This window comes from Bemisia tabaci, chromosome 1 (assembly GCF_918797505.1).
Source record: "Bemisia tabaci chromosome 1, PGI_BMITA_v3".
NCBI lineage: Eukaryota > Metazoa > Arthropoda > Insecta > Hemiptera > Aleyrodidae > Bemisia > Bemisia tabaci.
In genome coordinates this window covers 67,349,360-67,360,163 of record NC_092793.1, presented here as the reverse complement: position 1 = coordinate 67,360,163, position 10,804 = coordinate 67,349,360, and the positions used below count along the sequence as shown (strand labels likewise).

The 10,804-nt window shown below is 36.9% G+C and overlaps 2 protein-coding genes across 2 annotated transcripts; one reads left to right on the top strand and one right to left on the bottom strand.

Moving 5' to 3' along the window:
• Positions 1–135: 135 nt before the first annotated feature.
• On the bottom strand, positions 136–7,409 carry LOC109031608 (uncharacterized). Its single transcript, XM_019043200.2, has 5 exons — positions 7,259–7,409; positions 5,125–5,264; positions 3,844–4,124; positions 2,885–3,169; positions 136–544 (listed from the first exon to the last, which is right to left on the bottom strand). The coding sequence occupies exons 1-5, from the start codon at positions 7,259–7,261 to the stop codon at positions 333–335; spliced, it is 921 nt and encodes a 306-aa protein (XP_018898745.2). The 5' UTR covers positions 7,262–7,409; the 3' UTR covers positions 136–332.
• Positions 7,410–7,493: 84 nt separating this feature from the next.
• On the top strand, positions 7,494–9,697 carry LOC109031605 (splicing factor YJU2). The gene has a single exon (XM_019043197.2). It carries the CDS (start codon positions 7,634–7,636, stop codon positions 8,564–8,566), a length of 933 nt encoding a protein of 310 aa, XP_018898742.2. The 5' UTR covers positions 7,494–7,633; the 3' UTR covers positions 8,567–9,697.
• Positions 9,698–10,804: the final 1,107 nt, after the last annotated feature.

The window sequence follows — 10,804 nt, the reverse complement described above, 5'->3', positions numbered from 1 at the left end:
TTTACTCAAAAAAACGTCATTTTGATCCTCCTCAGTGCATTTTTTCTTTGATTATATTTCCATTTTTGGTTAGCAGTCTTTTAAGGTTTTACCATTTAACTTCATTAATCTCATCAAATTTTTAACAGCTATTCATTACATTGCTCAATTTTTATTTTATCATTGTTATTTTATTTGACAATTGAATAATGTCGTATCAAAAGTATGGGAGTGAGAAAAAAAAATAATTTTTTTTTTTTTTATATACATACTTATATAATGTACATACTTACAAACAAAAAAAAAACAAGAGACACAAATATTCATTAAAATTAATTAATGAAGAGGAATGATTACTTTCCTTTCTTCATCTTAATGCTTCGATGGATGTACTTGCGAGCCTTGTTCAATTGATTTTCTCTACGTTGTTGGTGCGGATTTTTCATGGAATTCAACTTCTTGAAACTCTTCTGCTGTTTTTGTAGAGCATCAAAATATAGCTCCCTTCTAAACTTGGACCAGTTTTCAGGTAGTTTTGGTTTTGTATTTAACCACCGTATACCTTCTGAAAAGCAGATTTGTAGAATACAGATCAGATTTTATTGGAGCAAATATTTAAGATCTTGTCTTCACTAGATGTTTCCATGAAATAAAATACCATAAGATTGCTCAGATCAACTTAACAAACGGATCTGTGAATATGGGACCTTATCATCAGGAAGGAAATTTTTCTTAAATTTTTTCGAAAGCTTAAACCACGTTTTTCTACAACCTGAAAATTTTTTTGTCTTGGAGCTTAAGGATTCATATCTCCTTCAGTTTTCGAGCTTTCAGGGTCAAACTTGGGAGAAAACTTCCAGCTTTTTCCCTCCATAAATTATCAACAAGTTTGGGAAAATATTCGCCCAAAGTATTGTCCCTTCTCACATGCAAAGTCAAATATCAGCATTCTGAGAAAATTATTTTAAAAAAATGTATAAATGAGCAAGACCCCGTATAGTAATTATTACTACGTTCATCACTGGTTACAGAAATTAATGTCAAAACAGTAGAATTAATTGTTGAAACCTTTGTGTAATCTGTTGCTGAGGTTAACTGGCCAGAAACATTGGTAGAGACAAAAAATAAAATGAAAAAGAGCTTAACACGACACAAGGTAAAAAATATTTCTTGAAATCCTGAGTTGCAAGAGGGGTCAAGAAATCTCAGTGAATACGAGGTCTGTTAGATTAGAAACCGGATTTTGGTGATAACTGGCCCAAAATGAATCCGAATTAGGTTTTCTTGGACTTTCTTGATAACTAGAAATATACTTAAGAACGCTACATTCACAAATTTGAAAAATCCTGGCTAGCTTCATTGGTATGTGGCTTAAGGTAAGGCAACCTCATAGGTGATTTTCATGTTTGACCGAACTTGTCTCTCTTTTTTCGGTCTTGCACTACCTTTTTCAACCCACAAGGATGATTGGAGATTCGTCTCCATATTGTAGATGAAACTCTCAAAACACTCAAGTTTTGTGACCGAAAATTATCCTATCCAAAAATATAGGATCATTGTTAGAACGTTCAAGCAGCTAAAGGGAAATTGACATGCGGTTGGATTTTTGTTGAACGGACAACAATCAAGGGGCAAGTGTACCTGAAACTCGATGCATGCCTACATATTCAATCAAAACTGGATATACAGAGCTTCAGAAATATTACACTGTTCAGTAAGCTTAAAACGACCATTTTCGAGCACTTTTCCCCACACTTCTTCCTTGTGGAAAATGTCAGTTGCTGTTGATGGTCGGATCCCATGCTCCTCATCTTCGACGGACTCCTGACCAGTTTTGAATCGTTTAAACCACTCAAAACAGTAAGAACAACTCATACAATGATCTTGGTAAACTTTACTTAGCATACCAAAAGTTTCGGTACAAAGTATACCGAGTTTAAAACAAGAATGTTAAATCTTTGCTCCATCAGTGATGGCATGATGAAAATTGCAGACGCATCGGACTTACTAGTATTCAAGGTGACGCAGAATGAACACTGATCAAAATAAACAAAATCTGTGAATCTAGCGTTCTTCAGTATGTTATCAGCTATCAGGAAAGTCCAAAGAAACCTAATTTGGACACACAATGGGATAGTTATCACCAAAATCCGGTTTCTAATCTAGCAGACTTCGAAATTCGCTGTGGCCTGCTCTATCTTAATGTTTCTGTAGGTCAGTCCATTGAATGATTGTTGAACAAAGAAACAGATGTTTTCAAGAGAGATCTGAAGAACACACATGCCAAAGCAAAGAACATGTTTTATTGGTAAAATTTTGCTCAGGGAGCATTGAAAATTATAGACTTGAAAATGCTGGACAAATAGAGATCTAGAGATTTTCTTTTCATCTCTAATGCTCTCATTACCCCTGGGAATGAAATGTGAAAAACCTTAAAGTGAATTTATAGAAAGAATGAAATTTCCAGTTTTCAACCAAAAATATTTGGACCCCATTTATCAGAAAGCAACAATGCAACGTTGACTTACAGTTGGTTTTGAGGATAAGAGGTTTGAAGTTGGAAAAATGACCAGAGTCTCTTAGGAGAATACAAATATAAATTGGTACAATGAGCTTTTGGTTTGAATTTAGTCACTTTAGCTCCAGAAAAAGCTGCTTTCCACATTACAACAAACTTAACCCCCCTCTAAAAAAGAAGGTTGGTTCCGACTACTAAATTTGATCCAGGTTTTGTACAGAATATGATGAAATAGCTACTTTGTGAGGTTTAATAGTCCAAAAGTTTACCTCCCATTTATGTGCCACCACATACACCCTCTTAGAGCCCAGAGGCACAAGAGGCTGGGACTATCAATACAAAGAAATAAAGGGTACTTGACTAAAGGTAAACTTGCAAAATACTTACCTTCCAAACGAACGTCACCTTTTCTTGGAAACAGGGTATCATACCATACACCGTTTTCAGGACAGAAAATTTTTCCTTTCTTTGGATTGAAGTACTCTCGCCTATCAACTGAGGCTGATAATAGTGGCTCAGTTTCGTTGTAAGATTTCTTGGTTCCTTTGTCCAAGTCCATCCGTTCAATATGTAGGACTTCTGCTTTAGATTCCATTTTTTTCTCAACAGATGAAAGTTGCTCTTCTGATGTTTGTGCTTTTACTGATTCATCCTTTTCAGATTCATCACTTTCTGCAATGAGAAATCAATTATCCAATGATAAATCCTTGACAGTTAAAAATAAAATAAAAATTGATTCCATCAGTAATGTTGTGTGTTATCTTAATCTCATTCTTATTCAGACATAAAAATTAAAACTTGAAAATTAGGGACTTCTCGTGTTTATAATTGATGAAACCTTTTGTTTGAAATCAGTGAGCAAGATCTAGCTGCATTGATTTTTAAAGAAGTAAAATTAAAAAAATTAAATGAAATAAATACTAATGCCCCTGAGCAATAATTAAGCAGAAATTATGCCATCAGTGGTAAAAATGTTCACACAATTTTTTAAAAGATACTCAAAGATATTGAGATTTTGCAAGTTTCAAAGTACTCTAAGTGGGTAACGTTAGAACAGAAGCTAAAATTTTGTTTTTTTTAACCAAGTGCAACATTTCTTATTTGATCATTAAAAATAGGAATGGCCTAGCTGAGCAATCGAGTCAATGCCAAATAAGTTTATGCACTTTTAGACTGCAATACAAGATCCACAATTTTGTTCCTTCAACTTCTTTTTCATGTAAAAGTTACGTCAGACGATCTTCAGTCATAGTCTAGAAGTGCTTAAACTTATTTGGCGTGGACTCTACAATGCCTAGAATATACAGTATGTTAGAAGCAGTGTTGTGAAAGAGGCAGACACTCACCAGAAGACTTATCCTCATCTATCATTTTCAAAATACTAAAACCTTCATTTTTCTTCTCCTTGTTCTGAAAGTAACCTTTCAAATCATCTGATATTTTTACAAAAGTTTGAGCGGAAACTGGTTGTGGAGCGGCCTCCACTCTGTTCAATTTTTCTTTTTTCTTCTTTTTCCTCTCCGACTTTTTAGTTGCTGTGGGTTTCCGATCTTGGCCAGATTTGAGCTCATACTTCTTGTGTTCAGGGATTGTGGGGTCATATCGAACTATGAGCTGGTTCTCAAAACTGGAATCAAACATAATAGATCAAGTTCACGAAAAAGTGTCAAAATTTAGGATGACTTAACTAGCCATAAGGCTAGAATTATAAAACAGGAGAAGTACGGAACAATTTGCATGATCGTTACATTAAAATACTTTGAGCTTCCCCTCACCTTTCATTTTACCAGATTTGTTTTCCCGACACTGCTGCCAGTTCACATCAGCAGTTAGGTGCACCTGATCCTTGAGTTTGATTCCCTTAAAGCAGAATTCTTCATGCAAGTCTCAACATGTCCGTAATTTAGATCTTGTTACTTCGGTTATGCCTGCAATCAGGTGACGTATGCATAGTGCTGCCAAGTTATGTTGTGTTGCCAAATTTATCCAATTTGTAAAATTTCGAAAAGTAGTTGAAGAACTTTTTTCAGGAAGAAAATGCTAAAATGGCAATGGAGAAATTTGTTTGCTTGTTTTTGGATAACTTTGCAAATTTTTAGGAACAAAAAGTAAACTTAAAGTCAATTGATAGAGAATGAGTTTTTCCGTAAAACGCAACCAGGTCAGCTCTCTAGCTGCCTCAGTTTTAAAGTTAAAGCACCAGTCTCAGTCAGACAGCTTTTGTATTCAGAACCCATATTGAGCACATTCAATCTTGAAAAATAAATTTCCCAAATTTTCATTACCTACATCATATTTGAGGCAGGTTCCTCCGCAAGTGAGTGGCTTTTTTTTTAACTAACAGTCCCTGTAACTATTATTACTGACCAACTACCTTATGGGTAAAAGTTGATGCCTTGTTAGAAGATGTTACAGTTAATCTTAGCACCTGAAACTTGATTTCTAAGGTCTCAAACGAAAAACCCCATCTCACAAGACTGAGCATTTCAGAAACAGTCTTAATTTACCTGAAGGAAACTAGATTTTTTTTCTTCATTTTAAGTAACACCTGAACACAAGGATCCTGAGTTTGGCATGTTGGTCTACATGTTTATGCTAAAAAAAGTTTCAAAGGCGGGAATATTCACCTTGAAGTTCTTTTCTTTGTATTGCCGGATTCTGGTTGTAACTTTCTTTTCTTCTTCTGCTTTACCGAAAATTCTTCATGGAATCTTTCATCTAGCTGAAACCGACTGTCATTTTCTAAATGATGGCTATCTCCAACCGCCTGAAAGCAGAATAATTTTTCTGCAAACTAGGGTTCCTATGATAATGATATAGTAATATAGTCTGTTGTGCAAATGAACAATAAAAGAAATTATAGTATGATAAGATTTTTGCCAGAAATAATTTTCTTCGGGCAAGAATTAAAAGTCGAGTTAGTGGGTGAACTCAAAATAGGAGAGATCTATCAGAGTCTGGGTGTGCACCCTCTCGTCTGAGTCTATCTTTCGCATGAGTTGGACATTGGTCTCTACCCATCAAGTTCACACACTAGAGCGAGTCTGGGTTTTGTTTCAACGACAACACAGACTCGCAAAGGAAGGTCTGTTTGGCCGCCGAATTCGGCTGGGCGCCCATGGGATATTCACGGAAGTGAACATCGGGGGTGTTGCGGGGATGGCACGGGTCACGGGCAGGCAGTGAGACAATATGCATTCATATGGTTTGCAGCAAGGATGATTTCTGAAGAAATTGCAACCGGGATTTCCTGGTTTCAGTGGAGCACTGTAAGTGTATTGACCCCTGTCTGCTTGCGGGAACCCTTAGGCTTGAGCCCCCTCATACCTTGACAAAGGAACTCTACTTCGTCGTTTAATACGAGGGGTCAGTTGATGCCAGGTATCAGGCTAGAGGTTCGAGACGGCCAAAAATCATTGTGGCAAACTAGCACCTCCGTTTGGAATCGGCCTGTGGCCCAACTACTGATCTCGCTCTCCGAATCCAAGAGACTCATCTCGCAAGATCGTTAAAATCCCTGCCTATGGGTTTTGCATTGGAAGTGAGTTGTATCTTCCTTTTGGGCTTTACTTGCATCTGAACCACAGAGAATTTTGATGGAATGCTTCACTATCTTATCTTGGTCCACTGGCCAGTCCAGCCCATTCCTTGCATTCTGGAGAAACATTTGGATCCTTCTTCCGAAGTGGGAGGCCAGCAGTTTTGTACAATCCAAACCTTGGACAAAATGCAGGGATTACGATCCAGCCCGTTTGATGGATAAAAGAAGTCCTTTTGACAAACCTCTGAGCTAGCTTTGACATTGTTTATGTTTGTTGCGTAAATGTCAGTGTATTGTTATGTAATGGTTTCTACTGCACCGAGAAAGTACGTAAATAGATGAAAATTTTAATCGAATGATTGGAAAAGCTTAAAACCTCCGGTGAAAAAATTTGGAGAAAGCAGCAGAATGCTGAGTCAGTTTCGGCGACATGTAATCATGGAGTGATGGGCCCAATAACATGATAGGAGCATTTCTCCATGTAGATTATGTGTTCGAATCATGAACCTACCTTGATGCCATATGAAGATCAAGGCATGACAGGTCTCAAGAGCCAAACATAATGGTCAAAGTGTGGTTGAACTGGCATGTGATATATAACATAGATTATGTGAAAATATCAGCAGATTTTGAATTTCTATTCTAAACGAAGGAAAATAGCCCCTGCAAATGAGCCTAAAAAATCATTCAAACCCAAAAATCAGCAAAATTTAAAGAAATAAAAGCAGAGTACTGTTTGGAAAAAACCTCGCATTCAACACAGAAATTGATGACTGTAATGAATGCGAAGTTTTTTTCTAAACAAGATTCTGCTTTCATATCTCTGAATGTAGCCAATTTTTTAAATTAAAATGATTCTTTGAGTTCCTGCGCAATGACTTTCGTTCTATTTGTTGCTACAAATTCAAAATCTGCCCAAATTTTTTACCTAATCGATGTGATATATTGCACACCAGTTTGATCATGCCAGAAATCGTGATGAATCACCTTAAAGAAATTTTCAGGGTATGTCTGAAGTTGCGCTGAAAGTCACATGATATTTAAGGGAATGTTGCATATCTTGGGTACCATTTAAATTGAATGGGTACATAGATGACATTTATTTGAAGACACCGAACAGTAACTTCAACTTGTCGCCTTAAGTTCATTACACTTTTGATAAGACATTAACAGGAACATTTTTGGATAAAAACGTATGGAGTATTTGCAATATAACTAACCATGATTCTTAGTAGATATGAGGCTGATATCACTTAAATCACACTATTTCTTAGTGAAACCATGTGAAACCAGGTGAGTACCATGCTGGACAGGCACATGGACAGGACAGGACACTGACAGGAGTGACAGGAACAAGGAACATGAGATGAGGGTTATGTTCTATTGTTTTCCTTTTTCCTCCCCTTGCCGTCCCCCCCCCCCCCACGGTTTACCAGATCAAAACATCAACATCAACATAACCTTTCTGTGTTGTGAACATGAAAGAAATAGTCTTTGTGAAGTAAGAAGTAGAAAACAGTAGCAAAAAGTGTAAGTGAAGTTTCTCAAAAAATCACCCTAAATTCATAGTCATATCATTACATTAGCCCGTCAAGATGTCAGAACGGAAAGTTTTAAACAAATACTACCCTCCGGATTTCGATCCATCCAAAATACCTCGCATGAAATTGCCCCGAAATCGACAGTACACAGTGCGACTGATGGCACCTTTCAACATGAGATGTGCTACTTGCGGTGAATATATCTACAAAGGTAAAAAGTTCAACGCTCGTAAAGAAGATGTAGAAGGTGATGATTATCTTGGAGTGAGAATCTATAGGTTTTACATCAAGTGCACTCGTTGTCTCCAAGAAATATCGTTCAAAACTGATCCCAAAAATGTTGACTACGAAATTGAAGCTGGAGCAACTCGTAATTTCATGGCATTAAAACTTGCTGAAGAGCAGGCCAAAAGAGAATTGGATGAGGCCAAAGAAGAAGAGGCAAACAACCCCATGAAGATGCTTGAAAATCGAACGGAGCAAAGTAAACGGGAACTAGAACTGCTTGAGTCGCTTGAAGATTTAAAGGATTTGAATCGTCGACAGAGGAGTGTTGATTTTGATACGCTATTGCAAAAGTTTAATACAAAAGAAGCCAGAGAAAAAATCTTAAAATTGCAAGAACAAGAAGATGAGGAGTTCGTGAAAGCTGCATTCCAGGATAAAAAAAGGTGCATTGAGGAAGTCATTGAAAGTGACGACTCAAGTGATGATGAAGGAGCTCTTGTTAGTAATCTACAACCGCCCCCACCAAAACCTGAGACATTTACTGCCAAACCTGCTGCATCCCAGAATAAAAAAAGGTGCACTGAGGAGGTCATTGCAAGTAATACCTCGAGTAATGAAATTGCAGCTTCCACCAGTAATCTACCACTGCCCCCACCGAAACCTCAGACATCTGCACCCAAACCAGCTGCTCAATCCATAGGTGTCAAAAGCTTGAATAAAAAATCCTTAATGGGACTTGTCCGGCCCAAAAAGAAGTAAGTAATCAGAGTAAATCTGGATTCGGACTCGTATTTCCTGGGCTATTGTGTGCCTGCACTATCATCGCAAGTATTGTCAATTAATCTTTTTACCCTTGCTATTTTCTCTCTTCAGAATGTCTTATTGGATAATCATAGTGGTTATTTTGTCATCTATTGTATTACGTTGTTTTTTTGTCATGACGAGCCATGGAAGACTATGTACCTGGTAAAGGCAGGTGTGATGCTTTGGAGGTATGGGATAAAGTAGGCTAGAAAACCGATCCAAATTTAAAAGTTCAGCAGTCATTTGATAAGCCACATGACTGTATAAATGGATGGGTGTTTGAAGTCGCCAAAATCTGAAATACTACTGATTTCATCAGTTGAAATACAGCTCCCACCTGCTGTGCAGACACAAAGCTGATTGACAGGGACAGATTCCGGGTTTGAGTCCATCTGCAACCTAGTCTTCTCACTTTTATAAAGTAAATTTTCAACATCATAGTATTCAACCTTTATTGTTATTGCCGGCAAATAGGTGGCCTCTTTTCATTTATTCTACAATGAAAACATCAGAAGTTACGTCTGTTTAGTAGGCTTTTGTCAATCTTCTATGAATATGTCGTTTATCATAGCCCACCAAGAGTCTAGATCGGCGTCCACCTGGCAAATGCTGCCTCTGTTGACAAGGCAGTTATCTTTAGTTTTGACCCTTTTCTTGTCCTTTCTGTAAATGGATTCTTTGTTGCTGCCAAGCTCCTGCTTTTCCTGTGAATTGCCTATGAACGTGCTGTTTCCAGGTATGTAGTCCTCTTTGGACCGGTCCTCGAGTTCTTGAGCTAGTAAGAAATGTATTTGACCTTTGAAAAGGGAAAGTCTAAAAAATATATTTCGTACATGATGGATGTGTACAAGAGAGATGTGTGGATATATTTATTCATAAATTGTTAAATTCAGATTGCTTTCTTTACCATTGACTTGCTGAAATAAGTTAGTGTACCCATCAGACTTACTTTAGCTTTATATTCATCGTTGTGAAGCAGAGGCTCTTAAATTTCTCACATCTGCTTATTTCTATTGATCAATTATGAAAAATTTATAGTTCTCTATACGTTAGAGCTGTTTTATAAATATAAATTCCTTCAACCAATGTTGTCCTCCATTTCATTTAAAAATGACCTGACTGATCAGTCACGTTGTATTAAATTTTAAAGGTTGAATGGACAGATTTAAGCAGCACCAACCTAAGTACATCAGACGTTGCTTAATTTCCTCTCACGTTTTTTTTGACAAAGAAATTATCAGCATTTTGACGTGAAATTTTGTGAGCACATTTTTTATGAACCAGGGGAAACGTGTGGAAAGTTTCAGACATGTCGTTCGGTTCCCTATGGAAAAAAATAATACCTGAGAAGAAGTGAGGCACCGTGAAATGCAATTAGGCTGGCTCTGGTAAAAATCTGTCCAAATGTCAACGATTGCTGAAAGAGCAAGTTATTTCTAAGAGAAAATTAATGTAAATATTAGTTTTTATTTCCCAATCAGATAGGCCTAGTAATTGGCATCAAGCCTTTAGTTGACCACACTCCCAGCTTCTTGAGAAGGCAGAAGAGGTTTTTAAAATTTGGTCCTTTAGTCCTTGATATATTTGAATTTTTCTGTGCCCGTCACTTTTTGCTTGTGCGAGTCAGATTTTTCAAGTCATTTTACAATTGATATTGATGTCCTTTCAGACTAGAATCTCCCCTGTAGCCCGAATTTTTAAGAATATATAATTAGCTTGTTAAAAGTTTACAGCAGAGACTAGCAAATATATTACAATTCTTTAAGTCATTACTTGATGACAAAATGATTTCCAAAACTTCTAGTATGTACTAGGCAACACAGGACCTGTATATACACTTACCTCTGTTGCCTGCACGGCCAATTTTTTCAATTTATAATATCCTTAACTTATTAGAAAAGCTGTAAGCGAGATAGGTAGGAACTAGATGTGATGGAGGCAGGCAAATATACTTACCCTTGAGGTGGAAACTCAAATTTTTTAAGGCAGTGTAACAACTTTCTTAGATTTGAAAACGTTGATTTTCAGTTTTCAGGGTTATAAATGCTGTCTATTAACCTCATTAAAGCAGGGTCAAACTTCCTCTTAACTGGCATTATTAATGATGTTATGACGTTTTCAATGAATCATTTGTTTAGCTGGTAGTACCTACAAAGTGCCGCAAACTTGAATTGCATTTTCCTCAAATTTGAA